Source organism: Sapajus apella, unplaced genomic scaffold, assembly GCF_009761245.1.
Source record: "Sapajus apella isolate SASKATOON/1434 unplaced genomic scaffold, GSC_monkey_1.0 scaffold10, whole genome shotgun sequence".
Classification (NCBI taxonomy): Eukaryota; Metazoa; Chordata; class Mammalia; order Primates; family Cebidae; genus Sapajus; species Sapajus apella.
Window position 1 is genome coordinate 37,953,501 of NW_022436950.1, and position 23,062 is coordinate 37,976,562.

The window sequence follows — 23,062 nt, forward strand, 5'->3', positions numbered from 1 at the left end:
CTGGAGTGCAGTGGTGCGATCTTGGCTCACCGCAACCTCTGCCTCCCTGGTTCAAGCGATTCTCCTGCCTCGGCCTCTCAAGTAGCTGGGACTGTAGGCATGTGCCACCAGGCCCGGCTAATTTTTTGTATTTTTAGTAGCAATGGGGTTTCGCTATGTTAGCCAGGATGGTCTTGATTTCCTGACCTCGTGATCTGCCTGCCTCGGCCTCCCAAAGTGCTAGGATTACAGGCATTAGCCATGGTGCCCAGTCCTCAGCCTCTGTTTTAAGATACTCTCTCAGACAACTTCTCTCAACAACTTTCAATTATTCTAGTTGGCCAAAATTTTGTCACAAGGCCACTCCTGTCTATAAAGAAGGCTAGAAGATGTAGCTCTTTTGATAGGGCACATCTCTGCCACTTAAAAAATGGAAGTTCTTGAGATAATATATTTTAGGAAGGCAACTAGCATTCTCTGTCACAGGGAGCAAGAGACTACTTAGGATGCCATTGCTTGGGGAAACATAATGATGGCTTGTTCTATAGTAATAAGGGGGTTGATGGTAAAAGGTGATTAGATACTTATATATAATTTTTGATACTTATATATAATTTTTTTAGGTAGGGTCTCACCCTGTCACCCAGGCTGGAGTGTAATGGTATGATCATAGCTCACTGCAACCTCACCGTCCCGGGCTCAAGTGATCCCCGACCTCAGCCTCCTGAGTAGCTGGGACCACAGACATGCACCACCACACCCAGCTGACTTTTTATATTTTTGGTAGAGACAAGGTTTTGCCGTGTTGCCTAGGCTGATCTCAAACTGTTGGGCTCAAGTGATCCACCTGCCTTGGCCTCCCAAAGTGCTAGCATTACAGATGTGAGCCACTGCACCTGGCCATATTTGATGTATTTTGAAGGCAGCAGTAACAGCATTTAATGCTGGATTAGTTATGGAAAGTAGGAGGAGGAGAGAAATAAAGGGTAACGCTCAGGTTTCTGGCCTAACAATTCCATAGATAGAGGCATCATCGACTGAGAAGAAGGAAAAACGGAAAGACTAAGGATTTTTTTTGTGGGGTGAGGGGTGGGGAGCTACTCTAAAATTATATCTTATATACACTGAATTTGAAATAATTATCATACTCAGTATCCTCTTGAATATGTCTGAGCTACTTAGAATCTTTTCCATGGGTCACCCTCCTCCTACACTCCTCAGAAATATTTCTATTTATGCTGGAGTTAGTTCCATTTGTTCTTCACTTACATGTATCAGTTGTTGTCATGTATATGGTAAATTTTGTTTTGTGTTTATAAATGGAGGGATATGTTGATTATATAGGTATGTTCTATGTGCCAGGCAGGCTTCCCTGGAGGGTGTATGGGGATGGAAGATGGCAGGTAGGATGGCCGAAGACCCTACATTTCCAAAGAGCCAGTGTGTTTCCTGAATGGAACTCCCTTTCCTTTTTTTTTTTTTTTTTTTTTTTTAAATCCCCTTTTAGTTATCTAATGTGGAAGTGTGAGTTTCAGCAGTCTACTCTGCTTCCCTGTCAAGGCCTAAAACTTGTATCATCTCTGCTTAAGCTGATGCCAAATTCTCCTTGGAGAAGTTTTTTTGATGTTTGGGAGAGTGACTGGGGAAAGACAGTGCTGCCAGCAGTGTTTGCTCTGTGTGCACAAAGAGAGTAGTGATAATGAAGTTTCCAAGAGATTCAGCTGTTCCAAATGCAGCTTTTCATAACTATGGACATTGCCCCATGATGTGATTTTCTTTGTGTATGCTGACTGCGATGGTTAATATTAGGTGTCAACTTAACCGGATTGGGAGATGACTAGAGGGCTGGAAAAGTATTGTTTCTGGGTGTGTCTTTGAGGGTGTTGCCAGAAGAGACTGACATTTGAGGCAGTGGACTGACAGAGGAAGACCCACCCTCAATGTGGGTGGGTACTGTCCAATCCCTGCTAGCATGGCTAGAACAAAGCAGACAGAGGAAGGAGGGATGAGCTTGCTTGCCGAGTCTTCTGGCTCCACTCCCTCTTTCCTTGCCGAATGCTTTGCTTCCTCTCCTCTTGCCCTGGGACATCAGACTCCAGGTTCTTCAGCCTTTGGACTCTGGAACTTGCAGCAGCAGTCTCCAGGGGGCTTTCGGGCCTTCAGATACAGACGGAGGGTTGCACTGTTGGCTTCTCTGGTTTTGAAGCTTTTGAACTTGGACTGAGCCACTACTGGCTTCTCTCTTTCTCCAGCTTGCAGATAGCCTACGATGAGAATTTGCTGTGTAATCCTGTGAGCTATTCTCCCTAATAAACTATCTTATATATACATATATGCTGTTGGTCTGTCTCTCTGGAGAATGCTGATTAATACACTGACTTGGAATGTATTGCTTCTCAGGCCCCCCTGATTTCTGATGTTTAAGGTTATGGTTTTTCTGATTGGGTTTTTCCATTAAGTCAATTATATCTGCTCTCATATTTTCTGAATTTTCTCAAAGTTCTAGATCCTGGTAGCTCACCTTACTGATTTCCAGTATTGTGATGGGTTCTTTGTTTTTGAAATAATATTTTCTGTTAATGTACTGGAACCTTCGGAGATAGGAGAGTAGTCTCACATGCTCAGTTTGCCATCTTGAAGCTCCTGTATTGATTTATTTTATTGTCTTTTCCTGGCTTCCTAACATGAATACCTAGACCATTTCCTCAATATAACTAACTTTACTCAAGTTTTTTGTGAAAATATATGTTCATGTAATCAATAATACCCAGTTAAACAGAGTAAAAGTTAATAGCTTCCTTCTTCCTCTCCTCCAGAGCTACTACTCCCTTGAGAAAACAATGTAAGCATTTTGAATCCATTCAAACATTTGTCCATGCTTGTAATAGGGAGAATTTTGTGTTTGCTTTGTTACAAAAATGAAATTATATTTTTCTACTACTTCTTATTCTTCTACTTTTTTGTCATACATATTTCTTTTTTTTCTATTAAATTCATTTAAAGCAATGAACTTTCAAGAGATTTGGGGAAATTTAAGTAAAGAAAAACAAAGGAACAAAAGAATAGGGATGGATGTACAAGACGTATGTCAAGAATTCAGAGTCAGACATTTGGCTGGAGGAGAGGAACTATACTGGGAAATACTGAGAAACTTGCAGAGACAACACAGACTCAGTATGTGAAGACAATAAGTAGGAAGCCATTGAGGCTATAAGAATAGGGTCGTTTATTAACTGCTTAACATTAATTAATACTTAAAAAAAACTAAAAATATCTCTAACAAAAATGTTACTCATGATGGCCGATTAAGAGCAGCTCTGGATTGCACCTCCCAGTGACAGCATGGAGGGTGAGTGGACACCGCATTTCCAGACAGATTTTTATTGCCCACAGACCAGGAGAAAATACACGGGTCCAGGTGCTGCTTTAGCTGGCGACTGGAGTGCCTGGGAGACAGAGTTGCCTGTTCAACTGATAAAAAGGGGACTGAAACAGGGAGCCAGGCCAGGAGATTCCCAGGTAAAAAAGCACCACAAATCTACAGCATGGCTGTTTCAGTCAGCGCAGTGGGTCGCCGCACGGGAAATCACACAGATCCAGGTGCCTTTTCAACAGGCAACTGGAACACCTGGGAGACAGAGTTGCCCATTCAACTGAAAAAAAGGGAACTGAAACAGGGAGCCAGGCCAGGAGATTCCATGATGAAAAAGCACCACGAGTCTCCAGCAGCTGTTTCAGCCAGCATAGGGGGTCTCTGCACAAGAAATCACACAAATCCAGGTGCCGTTTCAACTGGTGACTGGAACGCCTGGAAGACAGAGTCACCCATTCAACTGGAAAAAAAAAAAAAAAAAAAAAAAAAAAAGGGAGGGTCTGAGGCAGGGAGCCAGGTGATCAGGCTCGGCCAGTCCCACCCCCACAAAAACCAGTAATCTGAAATGCTCTGGATTTAGAGTTTCATGGCAAGCACAGCTTAACCCAGGATGGTCCAGCTCTATGGGGGAGGGGTGTCCATCATTATTGAGGCAGTCCACCACTACCAAAGTAGTCTGCCATTGCCAAGGCAGCCCACCATTGCCAGGGCAGTCTGCCATTACAGTGAGAATCCACCATTACAGAGGTGGGCTGCCATTGCCGAGGCTGTTCTAAGTATACCCCTATAAACAGGACTGCAGGGAAGTTCACACAGCAGCTGGATGGTGCCCACAGCAGCTCAGCAATGACTCCGTTGGCAGACTGTAACTAGGCTGGCTCCTCCCTGGGTAGGGCATCCCTGAAAAAAGGCAGGAGCATGACAGAAACTTATAAATAAACCCCTACCTTCCATGGACAGAGCACCTGGGGGAAAAAAAGGCAGTTATGAGTTCTGCTGCAGCAGACTTAAATGTACCTGCCCAGCAGCTCTGAATGGAACAACAGAGCTTACAGCTCAGCACTTGAACTCCTATAAAGGACAGTCTCCTCAAGCAGCTCCCTAATCCCCTATATATCCAAAGAGTCACCTCATAAAAGAGAGAACAGACTGACATCTGGAGGGTATCCTTCTGGGACAAAGATAGCAGAAGAAGAAACTGGCAGCAACTCTTACTGTTCTGCAGCCACTGCAGGTGATCCCCAGGCAAGCAGGGCCTGGAGTGGACCTCCAGCCGTCCTACAGCAGAGGGCCTGAATGTTAGGAGGAAAACTAAGAAACAGAAATAACTTCATCATCAACAAACTGGACGTCCACTCAGAGACCCCATCAGAAAGTCAACAACTAAAAAGACCACAGGTAAATAAATTCACAAAGATGGGAAGAAACCAGTGCAGAAAGGATGAAAACACCCAAAACAGAACGCCTCTCCTCCTACAAGGGATCACAGCTCCTCACCAGCAAAGGAACAAGGCTGAATAGAGAATGAGTCTGATGAATTGACAGAAAGAGGCTTCAGAAGGTGGGTAATAAGAAACTTCTCTGACGTAAAGGAACATGTTCTAACCCAAAGCAAAGAAACTAAGAACATTGAAAAAAGGTTTGATGAAATGCTAACAAGAATAAACAGCTTAGAGAGGAATATAAATGAATTGATGGAGCTAAAAAACACAACATGAGAACTTCATGAAGCATACACAAGTTTCAATAGCCAAACTGACCAACCAGAAGAAAGGATATCAGAGGTCGAAGATGAACTCAATGAAATAAAACAAGAGGCAAGATTAGAGAAAAAAGGGTTAAAAAAAATGGAGAAAGTCTCCAAGAAATATGGGACTATGTGAAAAGACCTAATCTATGTTTGATAGGTGTACCTGAATGTGATGGAGAGAATGAATCCAAGCTGGAAAACATCCTTCATGATATTATCCAGGAAAACTTCCCCAACCTAGCAAGGCAGGCCAATATTCAAGTCCAGGAAATACAGAGAACACCACAAAGGTATTCCTCAAGAAGAGAAACCCCAAGGCACACAATAGTCAGATTCACCAGGGTTGAAATGCAGGAAAAAATGCTAAGTGCAGCCAGAGAGAAAGGTTGGGTTACCCACAAAGGGAAGCCCATCAGACTCACAGCAGATGTCTCAGCAGAAACCTACAAGCCAGAAGAGAGTGGGGGCTAATATTCAACATCTTTGAAGGAAAGAACTTTCAACCCACAATTTCATATCCAGCCAAACTAAGCTTCATAAGTGAAGGAGAAATAAAATCCTTTATGAACAAGCAAGTACTTAGAGATTTCATCACCACGAGGCCTACTTTACAAGATTCCTGAAAGGAGCACTAAACATAGAAAGGAACAACCAGTACCAGCCACTCCAAAAACATACCAATGGTAAAGAGCATTGACACAATGAAGAAACTGCATCAACTAACACTCAAAACAACGAGCTAGCATCAAAATGGCAGGATCAAATTCACACATAACAACATTAATCCTAAATGCCCCAATCAAAAGACACAGAGTGGAAAATTGGACAAAAAGCTAAAACCCATCGGTGTGCTGTATCCAGAAAACCCATCTCACATGCAAGGATACACCAAGTCTCAAAATAAAGGGACGGAGGAAGATTTACCAAGCAAACGGAGAGCAAAAAAAAGCAGGAGTTGCAATCCTAGTCTCTCATAAAATAGACTTTAAAGCAAAAAGATCAAAAGAGATAAAGAAGGGCATTACATAATGGTACAAGGATCAATGCAAGAAGAAGAGCTAACGATCCTAAATATATATGCACACAATACAGGAGCAACCAGATATATAAAGCAAATTCTCAGTGACTTACAAAGAGACTTAGACTCCCACACAATAATAGTGGGAGACTCTAACACTCCACGGTCAATATTAGACAGATCAACGAGGCAGAAAATTAACAAGGCTATCCAGGACTTGAACTCAGACCTGGAACAAGCAAACCTAATAGACATTTACAAAACTCTCCACCCCAAATCCACAGAATATACATTCTTCTCAGCACCACATCACACCTACTCTAAAATTGACCACATAATTGGGAGTAAATCACTCCTCAGCAAATGCAAAAGAATGGAAATCATAACAGTCTCTCAGACCACAGTGCAATCAAGTTAGAACTCAGAATTAAGAAACTAACTCAGAACTGCACAGCTTCATGGAAACTGAACAACTGGCTCTTGAATGTTGACTGGATAAACAATGAAATGGAGGCAGAAATAAAGATGTTCTTCGAAACCAACGAGAACAAAGACACAACATACCAGAATCTCTGAGACACATTTAAAGCAGTCTCTAGAGGAAAATATATAGCAATAAATGCCCATATGAGAAGCAAGAAAAGATCTAAAATCGACACCCTATCATCAAAATTGAAAGAGCTAGAGGAGCAAGATCAAAAAATCTCAAAACCTAGCAGAAGACAAGAAATAACTGAGATCAGAGCAGAACTGAAGGAGATAGAGACACAAAAAACCCTTCAAAAAATCAATAAATCCAAGAGCTGTCTTTTCAAAAAGATCTACAAAATAGACCATTTGCTAGATTAATAAAAAAGAAAAGAGAGAATAATCAAATAGATGCAATAAAAATCGAGAAAGGGGATATCACCACAAATTCCACAGAAATACAAACCATTATCAGAGATTATTACAAACAACTCTATGCACATAAACCAGTAAACCTGGAAGAAAGGGATAAATTCCTGGACACTTGCATCCTCCCAAGCCTTAACCAGGAAGAAGCCAAAACCCTGAATAGACCAATAACAAGGGCTGAAGTTGAGGCAGCAATTAATAGCCTACCAACCAAAAAAAGCCCAGGTTCAGAAGGGTTCACAGCCGAATTCTACCAGACATACAAAGAGGAGCTGGTACCATTCCTTCTGAAACTATTCCAAACAATCCAAAAAGAGGGAATCCTTCCGAAATCATTTTATGAGACCAATATCATCCTGATACCAAAACCCCACAGAGACTCAACAAGAAAAGAAAGCTTCAGGCCAATATCCATGATGAACATAGATACAAAAATCTTCTATAAAATACTGGCAAAATGATTGCAACAGCACATCAAAAAGCTAATCCACCATGATCAAGTAGGCTTCATCCTGGGGATGCAAGGCTGGTTCAACATACACAAGTCTATAAAAGTAGTTCACCATGTAAGCAGAACCAAAGACAAAAACCATATGATTTTCTCAATAGATGCAGAGAAGGCCTTCCACAAAATTCAACAGCCCTTTATGCTAAAAACCCTCAATAAACTAGGTATTGATGGAACGTATCTCAAAATAATAAAAGCTATTTACGACAAACCCACAGCCAATATCATACTGAATGGGCAAAAACTGAAAGCATTCCCTTTGAAATCTGGCACTAGACAAGGATGCCCTCTCTCACCACTCCTATTTAATATAGTACTGGAAGTTCTAGCCAGAGCAATCAGGCAAGAAAAAGAAATAAAGGGTATTCAATTGGGAAAGGAGGAAATCAAACTGTCTCTATTTGCAGATGACATGATTGTATATTTAGAAGACCCCATCATCTCAGCCCAAAATCTCCTGAAACTGATAAGCAACTTGAGCAAAGTCTCAGGATAAAAAAATCAATGTGAAAAAGTCACAAGCATTCCTATACAACAATAACAGTCTTAATGAGAGACTAATCAAGAACGAACTGCCATTCACAATTGCTACAAAGAGAATAAAATACCTAGGAATACAGCTAACAAAGAATGTAAATGACCTCTTCAAGGAGAACTACAAACCACTGTTCAACGAAATAAGAGAGGACACAAACAGATGGAGAAACAGTCTATGCTCGTGGTTAGGAAGAATCAATATTATGAAAATGGCTATACTGCCCAAAGTAATTTACAGATTCAATGCTATCCCCATCAAGCTACCAACGACCTTCTTCACAGAACTGGAAAAAAACACCTTAAACTTCATATGGAACCAATAGAGAGCCCCCACATAGCCCAGTCAATTCTAAGCAAAAAGAACAAAGCTGGAGGCATCACACTACCTGACTTCAAACTACACTACAAGGCTACAGTAATCAAAACAGCATGGTACTGGTACCAAAACACAGATATAGACCAATGGAACAGAACAGAGGCCTCGGAGGCAACGCCGCACATATACAACCATCTGATCTTTGACAAACCTCGCAAAAACAAGCAATGGGGAAAGAATTCTCTGTTTAATAAATGGTGTTGGGAAAACTGGCTAGTCATGTGCAGAAAGCAGAAACTGGACCCCTTCCTGACACCTTACACTAAAATTAACTCCAGATGGATTAAAGATTTAAACATAAGACCTAACACCGTAAAAAACCTAGAAGAAAATCTAGGCAAAACCATTCAGGACATAGGCATAGGCAAGGACTGTATCAATAAAACACCAAAAGCATTGGCAACAAAAGCCAAAATAGACAAATGGGACCAATCAAACTCCACAGCTTCTGCACAGTAAAATAAACAGTCACTAGAGTGAATTGGCAACCAACAGAATGGGAAAAAATTTTTGCAATCTACCCATCTGACAATTGGCTAATATCCAGAATCTACAAAGAACTAAAACAGATTTACCAGAAAAAAACAAGCCCATTCAAAAGTGGGTGAAGGATATGAACAGACACTTTACAAAAGAAGATATATATGAGGCCAACAAACATATGAAAAAATGTTCATCATCACTGGTCACTAGAGAAATGCAAATCAAAACTATATGAGATACCATCTCATGCCAGTTAGAATGGCAAGCATTAAAAAATCTGGAGACAACAGATGCTGGAGAGGATGTGGAGAAATAGGAACACTTTTACACTGTTGGTGGGAGTGTAAATTAGTTCAACCATTGTGGAAGACAGTGTGGCGATTCCACAAGGACCTAGAAATAGAAATTTCATTTGACCCAGCAATCCCATTACTGGGTATATATCCAAAGGATTATAAATCATTCTATTATAAAGAAACATGCACACAAATATTCATTGCAGCACTGTTTACAATAGCAAAGACTTGGAACCAACCCAAATGCCCATCGATGATAGACTGGACAGGGAAAATGTGGCACATATACACCATGGAATACTATGCAACCATAAAAAAGGATGAGTTCGTGTCTGTTGTAGGGACATGGATGAACCTGGAAACCATCATTCTCAGCAAACTGACACAAGAACAGAAAATCAAACACTGCATGTTCTCACTCATAGTCAGGTGTTCAACAAATGAGAACACATGGACACAGGGAGAGGAGCATCACACACTGGGGTCTGAGGGGGGGAACTAGGGGAGGGACAGTATGGGGTGGGGAGTTGGGGAGGGATAACATGGGGAGAAATGCCAGATATAGGTGATGGGGAGGAAGGCAGCAAACCACACTGCCATGTGTGTACCTATGCAACAATCTTACATGTTCTTCACATGTACCCCAAAACCTAAAATGCAATATAAAAAATATATATATATATAAATGTTATTCATTGAATTATTATTTTAATTAATGTAGTCCACAGTGAACCCTCTACAGACTAAAGGAGATAATGTATAGGAAAGTTGTTTGAAGTACTGTGTGTTCTGTAAAGAGATGGTGTCACATATTCTCTCTGTATTAGTTGGCAGTGTAGATGCACATTATGTAGCCGTTAAAGCCACTCATTCTCTTTCACTATCTGAATTGTGTGGGGAACTGAGTACCCAGTGAAAACTTAGGACACCTAGGATTTAAGCTACTAATCATCTGAGTAACTTGGGACAAGAAACTTCAATTTCAGATCCTGTGTAAAATAAGAACTATAGCCAGGCGCGGTGGCTCACGCCTGTAATCCCAGCACTTTGGGAGGCCGAGGCGGGTGGATCACGAGGTCAAGAGATCGAGACCATCCTGGTCAACATGGTGAAACCCCGTCTCTACTAAAAATACAAAAAATCAGCTGGGCATGGTGGCGCATGCCTATAATCCCAGCTACTCAGGAGGCTGAGGCAGGAGAATTGCCTGAACACAGGAGGCGGAGGTTGCGGTGAGCCGAGATCGCACCATTGCACTCCAGCCTGGGCAACAAGAGCTAAACTCCGTCTCAAAAAAAAAAAAAAAAAATAAAGAACTATAACCAGCAGAAATGCAACTAAAAAGAAAATTTCAGGCCAATATCCATGATAAACATTGATACAAAAATCCTCAATAAAATACTGGCAAACTGAATCCAACAGCACATCAAAAAGCTTATCCATCCAATCACAATCAAGTTGGCTTCATCCCAGGGATACAAGGCTGGTTCAACATTCACAAATTTATAAACGTAATCCATCACATGAACAGAACCAAAGACAAAAACCACATGATTATCTCAATAGGTGTAGAGAAGGCCTTCAACAAAATTCAACAGCGCTTTATGCTAAAAACTCTCAATAAACTAGGTATCGATGGGTCATATCTCAAAATAATAAGAGCTATTTGTGACAAACCCATAGCCAATATCATACCGAAGGGCAAAAACTGGAAGCATTCCCTCTGAAAACTGGCACAACACAAGGATGTCCTCTCTAACCACTCCTATTCAACATAGTATTGGAAGTTCTGGCCAGGACCATGAGGCAAGAGAAAGAAATAAAGGGTATTTGTATAGGAAGAGAGGACGTCTAATTGGCTCTGTTTGCAGATGACATGATTGTATATTTAGAAAACCCCATCATCTCAGCCCAAAATCTCCTTAAGCTGATAAGCACCTTCAGCAAAGTCTCACGATCCATAAGCAATGTGCAAAAATCACAAGATTCCTATACACCAATAATATACAGACAGCAAAATCATGAGAAACTCCCATTCAGAATTGCTACAAAGAGAATTAAATACCTAGGAATCAAATAACAAGGGATGTGAAGAACGTCTTCAAGGAGAACTGCAAACCACTGCTCAAGGAAATCAGAGAAGACACAAACAGGTGGAAAAACATTCCTTGCTCAGGGTTAGGAAGAATCATTATGAAAATGGCCATACTTTCCAAAGTAATTTACAGATTCAATGCTATCCCCATCAAGCTACCAATGACTTTCTGCACAGAATTGGAAAAAAACCACCTTTAAAGTTCAATGAAACCAAAAGAGAGCCCACATAGCCAAGACAATCCTAAGTAAAAAGAACAAAGCTGGAGGCATCATGCTACCTGACTTCAAATTACTGATTACAAGGCTACTGTAATCAAAACAGCATGGTACTGGTACCAAAATAGAGGTCTCAGAACACCACACAACTACTACAATCTGATCTTTGACAAACCTGACAAAACCAAGCAATGGGGAAAGGACTCCCTATTTAATAAATGGTATTGGAAAAACTAGCTAGCCATATGCAGAAAGCTGACAATGGACCCCTAAGTGAACTCCGGATGGATTAAAGATTTAAACATAAGACCTAACACCATAAAAACCCTAGAAGAAAACCTAGGCAATACCATTCAGGATATAGGTATGGGCAAGGACTTCATGACTAAAACACTAAAAGCAATGGCAACAAAAGCCAAAATAGACAAATGGGATCTAAGTAAACTTGATAGCTTCTTTTGCTGTGCAGAAGCTCTTATTAGAGTGAACTGGCAACAAACAGAATGGAAACAAATTTTTGCAATCTACCCATCTGACAAAGGGCTAATATCCAGAATATACAAAGAACTTAAACAAATTTACAAGAAAAAAACAACCCCATCAAAAAGTGGGCAAAGAATATGAACAGATGCTTTTGAAAAGAAGACATTTATGCAGCCAACAAACATTTGAAAAAACCTCATCATCACTGGTCATTAGAGAAATGCAAATCAAAATCACATTGAGATACCATCTCATGCCAGTTAGAATGGCAATCATTAAAAAATCAGGAGACATGGAGAGGATGTAGAGAAATAGGAAGGCTTTTACACTGTTGGTGTGAATGTAAATTAATCAAACCATTGTGGAAGACAGTGTGGCGATTCCTCAAGGATCTAGAACCAGAAATGCCATTTGACCCAGCAGTCTCATTACTGGGTATATGCCCAAAGGATTATAAATCATTCTATTATAAGGAGACATGCGCATATATGTTTATTGCAGCACTGTTCACAATAGCAAAGACTTAGAACCAACCCAAATGCCCACCAATGATAGAACGGATAAAGAAAATGTCGCACATATACACTATGGAATACTATGCAGCCATAAAAAAGATGGGTTCATATCCTTTGCAAGGACATGAATGAAGCTGGAAAGCATAATTCTCAGCAAACTGATACAAGAACAGAAAACCAAACACTGCATGTTCTCACTCATATGTGGTTGTTAAACAATGAGAACACATGGACTCAGGGAAGGGAACATCACACATCCGGGGGGGCCTCTGGGATGAGGGTTAAGGGAGGAATTGCAGGGAGTGGGTTATTGGGGAGGGCTATCATTAGGAGAAATACCTAACGTAGATGAAGGGGCGATAGATGCAGCAAACCACCACCATAGCACGTGTATACCTATGTAAACTGTACAATCTGCAAATCTGCACATGTACCCCAGAACTTAAAGTATAATAAATTTTTAAAAAGAGAACTAGATTTTCTCTAAAATACTGCCATCTCTAAAAATTCAATGGTTCTGTGATCCTTTAATTGTTCCCATACATCTTGATTTAGCACTCAAGTGTTTATTTAGGGAGTTTTAAATACTCATTTAACAGTGACAGGTTGATAATCACTGAAAATGCAATCTATGGCCAGGTGCACTGGCTCATGCCTGTAATCCCAGCACTTTGGGAGGCCAAGCAGATGGATCACTTGAGGTTAGGAGTTTGACACCAGTCTGGCCAACATGGCAAGCTCATGTGCTGAATAGCATATATAGTATTCTGATATCTTTGTGGTTAGTTGAAAACAATCAACAATTGATGAACATAAGTGGGAAAAAAGGTAAAATGGCTGAGTAAGCATTAGACTATAAATCTAAAGACAGAGTTCAAGGCCTCTTTTTACCCATCTTTACAAAAAATACAAAAAATTAGCCAGGTGCCTGGTGCATGCCACTTGGGTGGCTGAGGTACAAGAATCGCTTGAACCCAGGAGGCAGAGGTTGCAGTGAGCTGAGCTCATGCCACTGCATTCCAGCCTGGCCAACAGAGCAAGATTCTGTCTTTAAAAAATAAAAATTAAAAATTAATTAAGAAAATACTATCTCAATATAATATGAGCTGTCATGTATTGTCTAAAGGCATTTCACAGCCATTTAAAAATCAGATTACATTTCTTCTGACAATTCTATTTCATTTTTACTTTTGTTTCTGCCTGAAGTTGCTGTGTATTATTTTGACTTTACAAATTCAATAGGGTGACTATTACAATACCAAATAAGCTAATATTTCAAATATATATTATATATATATATATATTTCTTTCATAATTGACAATGTATAGTTATAAAAATATTTAGTTTTGAAAATTTTATCTAATTACTATTGAAAGAATAAAATGATCTTCATATTCCCATATTACAAGTAGTCTAAAATTAAAACTTCTTTTTTTATAAGGTGGCTTTTTCACCAAAAGAATATAATTCACCATCTTCCAGACCAGAATATATAGAATTCAAACAAAAATTTCAGGTGAGTCCTGAATTATTCTATCCCAGTATCATTATAATTAGTTAGTAGATTTCTTCAATACTTTATGTAATTCAGTAGTTCTAAAAAGCTACTCATTTGAAACACATGGCTATCTTAAAAAATACACATTCCCAGGTCTACCTCTGACATAATGAATCTCAGCCTGGAAACAGAACCTGGGAATCTGTATTACTCAAAACAGAAAATAAAAACTAAGGGGATTCTTAATCTGCCATCTGGGTATCCACTAGAATTTGAAAACCAGTTATAATAAGTTACACCCATTAAAATTAATTTTGAACTACTAAGTTGAAATAAAATAAGACAAATACTAGGCTGATTATTTCACATTTTGCTTTTTTTAAGTTAGACAACACAGAAGTATGAACAAAGAGTTTCATTAAGGCTTTTTATTTTGAAGGCTATTTCAATGATAGAAGAGCCTGATCCCAGAGCTAAAAGACTGCTTATGTATATTACACTGAAATTTTACCATAATCCTGAGTTTTCTATATGGTTCTCCCTTATCCATTTCTGAGGCATTATACAGTATGCATCAAAAGCAAGATTCAATTGTGATATGTTAAGGACTGGGTGGAGCTCATTATCATTGTTGAAATTCTCAGATTTAAAGGCAGATGATATATGCCCCCAAGTCAGTTTTTAGAGAATATTTATGATATTTTTCATGGGCTTCATTTCAGTACTTTTCACTACTTGCCTGAATTTTTAAAAATATTTCCCACATTGCTGCAAAAATAGTAAATATTTAGGTAAATGAGACTTGGATCCTGAAGTTAGCCACTGTCTAAGGAAATAAAGCTAACACTAGAAATTCAGTTGTTGAAAATAAACTATTTATGGATGGCTTTTTAAGTATTTAAAAATATTCCAAGTAGCAAAAAGCACTTGGACACAAAATAGTGTCAGAATTAAGAATTTGAAATTTTTGCATTAAAATTTTGTTTTTTATCTCAATTTCAAATATTTTTAAATAATTAAAATTGGTTTTCTCCCTTTTTGAAGGGTAGGAAAGTAAATAGATACATTGACAGATTGCTCAACTAGAAAATGTATTATAAATTCAAAATCGTTGCTACTGAATGTCTTATCTTTTTTTTAATATTACAGTTTCAGAAATTCAGCAAGAAGTATTTTGAACATTTTCTAAGGAATATAGAAAAAGAAATGTCAGTCAGAAAAAGAAAAGATCAAGATATATGCAAATGTAGAAACATGTTAAGTGCAGAGGTTACAGAGCATGAAGACCAGGATCCACCTTATCCAGCACAATCAAAAACTGCAGAACCTGCTAATAGAACCTGGGCCCATGATCCTAGTATCTTCCCAACAAAGACGTTAGACACTGAGAGCAAGTTAGCCCATGACCCTACTATCAGCACAATAAAGGGTTTAGATACAAAGAATAGGTTAAAAGAAAATCTACCAAACACGTCTTTACAAAGCTTCAAAGGAGAATCATCAAGGACTGGAAATGTACATGCAAATACATGTCACCTCTCGAAGTCTTTAAATTTTACCCCCCATATAGAATATTTAAAACAATCAATGCAACTCAAGGCAATTTTAAGTAAAAATCTGCAAGACCTTTCAGACAAATTATTTTCTAAACCAGAGGTCAGTATGAACACCGAAGCTAGAGAGAAAAGTAGTTCTCCACTTCTAAGCATTCACAATAAATTATCAAGTAGTATGGAAGACAAAACATTGGGAAAAAACAAAGATTTAAACAACTGGCTTTCAGAAAAAGACATTTTAAATTCAAAGGCTACTTTAAGTCAAATAATTAGAAATATTCCTGCAGATTCATTTTCAGAAGGTAGTCAAATAATTGAAAATATTCTTGCAGATTCACTTTCAGAAGGTGGTCAAGTAATTAAAAACATTCCTGAATATTCACTTACAGAAGGTAGTCAAATAATTGAAAATATTCTTGCAGATTCACTTTCAGAAGGTGGTCAAGTAATTAAAAACATTCCTGAATATTCACTTTCAGAAGGTAGTCAAATAATTAAAAATATTCCTGCAGATTCATTTTCAAAAGGTAGACCAGGAAAATCTGCAGAGGTAGAAGAATATGTCTCTAAAAAACACTTTGAAGCTGATGAGAGAGATTTTCCAATTAAAAAAAAGAGTAGTATCAAAAAGAAACATTTAATAAATGAAGTATCTAACTCCAAATCAAGTTTAAGTGGCGTTGCACATGACTACATTATGAGGCAAATATTCACTGCACCAACATTCTCAGAATTGGAGATAGAAGTGAAAGAGCCAAATGAAACACCTATGAACTTGGAAAATCAATTACCTACACCTTGGAAGAGAAGTTTATCATCACATATTCTATTTCATGAAGAAAATGCTGATGAAATAGAATTCCCACAGCCCAGATCTGTTATAAGCCAAATAATACAAGCATTTCCTATAGATGCGCTTTTAGAATCTGGGATTATCAAAGTGATAGAATTAGATAAAGGACGCCATAAGAGTTCTTTGCTGGGTATGAGGATCGCTTCTCCTAAAGGAAAGCTGAAGGATTCCCAAAAGTATTTTTCAGAAATCAGAAGCGATACAGAACCTCTTTCAAAGCAGAATATATCCATCATTCCCAAAGACACTACTTCTGTTCATACAGCTAAATTTATACAGGAAGGCCAAAATATGTTCCCACAAGACTCAAGTTATTATTCAATAGCAAATAAAGAACCAGATGTGCCAAGAAATGGTCAGAGGCTTGGTAAAGATGATAATGATCTCCATTCTACTCTAGAAAGTTTAACTAGCTCATTAATGGATAAACATAGTGAATCAGATGCAATAATGTTAAAATCCTTTTTAAAAAACATCTTCAATATTTTTTTCAAATATATTCAATCTGAAAGAAGAGGACAACCAGAAAAAGAATTAGAAAGACTAATTCAACCTTTTACAAGTGACACAGAACACCTTGAAAAAATCCAAGATAATTTTGAAAAAGCAGACAAATTAGACAGAAAACCTATTTTGAGTCCAAAGCTGCATGTGTTTCTAGAAGAACTCTCAGAGTCAGAAATAAAAAATTTAAAATCTGAATTAAGTAAACAAATCCAGCATTACCTTGTAGAAAGACTTTCAGAATCAGGACATATCACCAAGGAGGACTTACCAAAAATCTATCAAAATCTCTATCTGATGAATGAGAAAGCAAACTGGAAAGGGCCAAACATTTTTCAGGGGAAATATTCTGAAGCTGTGAAAGAAATCATGTCTTTTGTCAACAATTTCAATCACCATTTCATAGATAAACATTTAGAAATAAAGTTAAGATCTTTTTTAAATAAGATTCTTCAAAACTATTTCCTGAAAACCATTTCAGAAAGCAGTTTATTTAATGAGACAGAATCTGAGACTATATACCCAAACATATCTTCTCTAAGTACTAAAAGTGCCTCAATATCTTTTCCCGAACTAGAACAAGATATTTCAAAGGGGAGTTTTGGTAGAAGGTTCGAAATAAATATGAAATATCCTTTAAGTAAACCTCTACAAAACTATCTGATAGCTTTATCAGAAAATGAATTATTAAATCTAAAAGCTGATTTAAGCAAACACCTCCAGAGACTTTTTATAGAAAAACTTTCAAAATCAGGACTAATGCCAAAAAGGCAATTAGAGGGGATCAGCCAGCATATAAATTTGCTTAATTCTAGTTCTACACCATTAAAATATATAAAGACACATTTACCTTTTAGATATGACAATCACTTTATGGAGAAGCATTCAGAAAAGCAAAATAAATATTCAAGAATTGTTCAACAAACCTCTTTACAAATGGTTTCTGAAGATAAACTTACAGAAATAGAATTGAGTGGAGAGAAAGAAAATAAATATTTTCCCTTACAGAATTTAAAAGAAAATTCACCTTTAATTAGGGAATGGAAAAGTTATTACCCTAAAGCAGCAGCTAAAACACCAAGTTTAATAAAAGTACAAGCTTCTTCCAATAAAAATATCCAGGCAAGTCCATTAAATAAGTCATCAGAAATACTTACAGATATAGTACTTAAGAAACTAAGGAAAGAACATGGTTTCACGCAGCTTCCTCAAGGAGAAAATTCTGTTCATAAAACAGAGATTCAAGACCCATATAGTTGGGGTGGTAAATCAAAAATAACTCAATCAAAAGCTTGGTGTGAAAGGACACTGAAAATGAAGTCCCTTGATAGAAAGGAGTATATAAACATCTGTAAATGGACTGTTCAGGAAAAACCTGAAGCAGTATTAACATCGTATCCAAGAATTCCTAACAGCAGAATGCCAAGGGAAGATAACTACTTAAACAGACTCACTGTCCCTTCCTGGCAAACTAGCACCTTAACTCATTTCAATTCAGAGACGGGGGAGAAATTAAAATTAGAAGACCAGTATTGTCAGAGATTGAAAGGAAATAATAACAATAATAAAAAACACATAGTAACATTTGCACAATACGAAAAAGAAATACAAACTCTTTATATAAAACCAGATGAAATTTGCAGTGAAAAATGTGCCAAGTTCCCTGAAATACAGCCATTCCAATATAAAGTTGTAGGAGATGAGAAAAACTCAAAACCATCCCTCTTCCCAGAATTATTTAAGAGAGAAGACCTAAAACCCAACGTCCAAAAAGAAAGAGACTGTGTCGCCAGACCAAAAAAGTCATTTAACAAGATAGTCAAGATATTACCAACCACACTGCCCGCCACAAGAATTCATCTAAAGAAGTCTGTTCCAAGGACACGGCTTCACTGGACTGCAAGAACCGCTATACATGTAACAATGTTTTTTAAAGTCTTCTACTTCTGTGTTTGGCAAAGTTCTAGAAATAATTTACTTTAGGGTGTATATATCTGCATCCAAGTGTGTGTATTCCCTTAATTACCCCAACACATAGAGACCTCCAATTTAAAAATTCCTCTGAAATTTAAATATCACCTCACCTGATTCAAAATACAATCACAAAATCCGGGGGACTGTTAACACACCTACTGCCTTTTTATGAAATAAATGGTGGCACCCCCCACCCTCCACTGTCTGGGACATGAATTAGAAAAAGGTGCCCTCTTCCTCTGGGCATATTCTCCCAGCTGACACCCAAGAGCCAGATCACGCAGCCCTGATTGTGGAAAACTGGCTAGATTTTAGCCCTTACTAAAATTAGTACAACCATTGGCTGTGGCCAGATACTGTGGAAACATAGCTGAGATTTTCTTTTCATAGAGATATAACTACAACTATTAGTTTTTTTTTCCACATAGCTGAATTATCTTTGTTTCAGTTAAATAAATATGAAGCTCCTATATGCCAGTTATCTGGCTAAAAATTAGGGATATGCAAAATTTACAATCCATTGGATTATGAATTGCAAAAATTTACCTTCTAGTCTGTTTTCACCACCATGCTGCATCATGTGCTGAGAAACTTAAGAATTCAAATATATTTTTAATATTAACATAAAACAATTAGGAGGCCAGGAATAGAGTGGCTCACGCCCATAATCCCAGCACTTTGGGAGGGTGAAGCAGGTGGATCACTTGAGGCCAGGAGTTCAAGACCAGCCTGGCCAACATGGTGAAACTGTCTCTACTAAAAATACAAAAATTAGCTGTGTGTGGTGGTGCACATCTGTAATCCCCGCTACTTGAGAGGCTGAGGCAAGAGAATTGCTTGAACCCAGGAGGCAGAGGTTGCAGTGACCCAAGATCACACCACTGTACTCCAGCCTGGGCAAAAGAGCAAAATGAGTCTAAAAAAAAAAAAAAAAAATTAGGGAAGCAAATCTACGACAAGATTTTATAGAAATTATTCTAAAGCAAATTTAAAATCTAGGAATGGAAGAGATTTTTAATTTTCTGAATCACTGGTCTTCCCTATTAGTATACATAACAGGCATGACCCATAATTGGAAAAACCCCTAAGTAAATATGAGTAAGTAAAACTCATATTAAATTGACACTTTGATGTGCATAATTCTACTTTGAGAAAATCTTATTTCTGCATAGTTGCTTTGAATTTTCCACAGTAAAGCAAACTATTAGCTTTATAGTAGGAGGGTAAATATTATATAGCTATATATTATACACACTATTATACAGCTAAATATTAACTATATAGTGGCAGGGTATAAATATCAGCTTACACTCTCAATTTTGGATTTTTCTATCTAAATTCAGAAATAGTATTGAGAAGGGTGAGTGTGTGTGTGTGTATATACATGCATTTATCTACACACTTGGAAAAAAACGTCAAAGATGGGTTCATAGTTTTTGGAGAGGATTTCCTGAATTTAGACAAATGGAATCTTTAATACAACTTTTCAAGCAAAATAAGAAATTGTGTTTATGTTAAATGATATAAGATCTCAGAACCCTTGTCCTAAGAGCAGGCAAGGGAGATAGAGTTATTTTTATTTCTCAGTTAAACCAGCTGTTTCTAAACTTTCTAGTGAAGTTGACAATAGATAATTAAGTGGTAAGAGGGCATTTCTCAGATGATCAGAACGACTTACTCATCTGATTTTCTAAAATCCAGGAATCTCCCAAAGGAATCAAGACAGAAGAGAGAGAAATTGAGTGGTAGGAGCACTTAGAAAAGTGACCAGTGACCTGGGTCTCCAGTAATCAGTTATATCAGCTGTGAAGGGAAATTATATATTACTCACTAACATAAATTCTCTAGTTGTGGCTTACCTAATTGTCCTGTGTACATAAGGGGGAAGAGGAAGAATGTTTTCTTGCCTTCTCCAAACTCAGGCAAAAATGTGAAATAGATAGAATTTATCTTTAGATTCCTTGTACATTCTTTTTTGTAAATCTTTTTCTGACTGCCCTAATTCTTTTTAGTCCTGCCCAACGTTCCCTGACCTCCAATTCTATTAATGCATTCCCACCTGTGTTCAAATCAAAGCAACCCATGTTCTTGGTGTGGCTATCTTTGCAAAGTGTTATGGGATGAGCTGCTCAAACTGCTGAGGAAATTGTTTACTCTAATTTGAGGATAACTAATAGATTCATACCTTTTTAGGGTTACTTGTAAATTACTTTTATTATAAAATATAGCTATCTTATAGAAAATTTTAAAAATTATTTATTATGGTATATATCTTTCCAGCTATTTTACTGAATGTTTTACTTGTTTACTCAGAGTATACATGTAATTTTATTCCTTTTAATGTAAACATTACAATCATATTCTTGGATGCAGCACTCTCTCTCTCTCTCTCTGCACGTATAAAAGTTAACTAAAGAAGGTTAAAGTTTGGATGATATAAAAAGTAAAATATAAGAGTTCATAATTTATATTTGGGATCAGGGGAGAGAGATTTTGGTGGAGAGAAATCACAAAGTAGTCTGGCCAGCATCGTCTAGAAGTCTGACCCTTGAAGACTGCTCTCAAGTTTTTTGGGTTTCCAGCTTCTTATCTAAAATATCTTTTGAAATAACAAATCTTTGTAACAGTAAAATATCTTTAAAGCATGGTTTCTAGCACAGTATCTAATGGAAGGCATCAGGTGTAGGGTCTGAATTTAGAGACTGCCTAAGAAACAGTCATTGTTTTCATTCTTTAACTGTTGCTATTATAAACTTTAGTCTTTGTAAATTTTTTATTTTCTTTTGTCTTTTGACCATCTATGTCAGACGTCCTTGTATATTTAAAACCTACTTTTAAGAAGCCTAATTTACCAATCTGATCTTTTATTTTATTATTTAGGATTGTTCGGATAAATTCGAGGATTTACATAACATTACCTCACTTACACATCTTAAAAAAGTAAAATCAAGATCAAGGCTTTCAGGAAAAAGCTCAGATGATATCCACAATCATGCAAAAAACTCTGCAAGACCATATACTGCTCCAGAGGTTAACAAGCGACGAGAAAGAGAAGGCTACAATGGAAAGTTTACAAATCGTCAAATGGTTTCATCAGGCTTAGTTAACATAAATGATACATCAGATTATGAATTGCATAAAATGCGGCCAAAAAAAATCAAAAGAGGATATTGAAAAATGTTCACTCATTTTTGATATTACAAAATGTGCTTAACTCAGAATGATGTGTGAGGCACAGTCAGAATATCATTTCTCCATTAACAAAATGGTTTGGAGATCTCTTCTTTTGTGTGACAGAAGTCAGCAACCAAATTTCATCTTGTTAGAACCATTTTGTTTTGATTAAAATGAAAACAAACACATTTGATGTTAAATGTGTTTTTGTTCATGAACCTTAGGGAACAAACCCAGAAATACATATTCAATTTATATTCATTAACAAAGTTTTATTTCTCAGTTTTTCACACCTTTTCCACTATATAATATCACTCCAATTTGTATATGATTCTCCAACCTTTGTTACATTGTAAATTATCCCTTTCTACCTAGTTTTCAGGTGATTTGCAGTTATCAATGTGTGCAGCCTTTTGTTATGAACATATGCTTCAGGCCAGGTGCCATGGCTCATGACTGCAATCCCAGCATTTTGGGAGGCCAAGGCAAGTGGATGGCTTGAGTCTAGGAGTTCTAGACCAGCCTGGGCAACATGGTGAAACCCTGTCTCTACAAAAATTACAAAAAAAACAAAAAACAAAAAACAAACAGCTGGGTGTGGTAGCATGCCTGTGATCCCAGCTACTCAAGAGGCTGATGTGGGAGAACCACCTGAGCCTGGGAGGTCAGGGCTGCCGTGAGCTGTGAGGGTGACAACGATCTCAGGAAAAAAAATAAAATAATATATAAATAAATAAATAAATATATATATATATATTTCATTTCTAATTATATTTCCGGATTCAACAGTTTGTAATTCTCTGGACTTTATACTCTTTCATTAAATTTTTTTGAGACAGAGTTCTTGCTATGTTGCCCAGGTTGGTCTCAAACTCTGGGCTCAAATGATCCTCCTGCCTCAGCTTGCCAGGAAACTTGAGATTTACAACTGTATGCCACCACTCCCAGCTGAACTTTTATTCATTTTAACATCA

At 37.6% G+C, this 23,062-nt stretch overlaps 1 protein-coding gene across 1 annotated transcript; it reads left to right on the forward strand.

Moving 5' to 3' along the window:
* The first annotated feature begins 16,544 nt into the window (after positions 1–16,544).
* LOC116551943 lies at positions 16,545–22,276 on the forward strand. Its single transcript, XM_032278658.1, has 2 exons — positions 16,545–18,857; positions 21,795–22,276. Exons 1-2 carry the CDS (start codon positions 16,569–16,571, stop codon positions 22,086–22,088), a joined length of 2,583 nt encoding a protein of 860 aa, XP_032134549.1. The 5' UTR covers positions 16,545–16,568; the 3' UTR covers positions 22,089–22,276.
* The last annotated feature ends 786 nt before the right edge of the window (positions 22,277–23,062 follow it).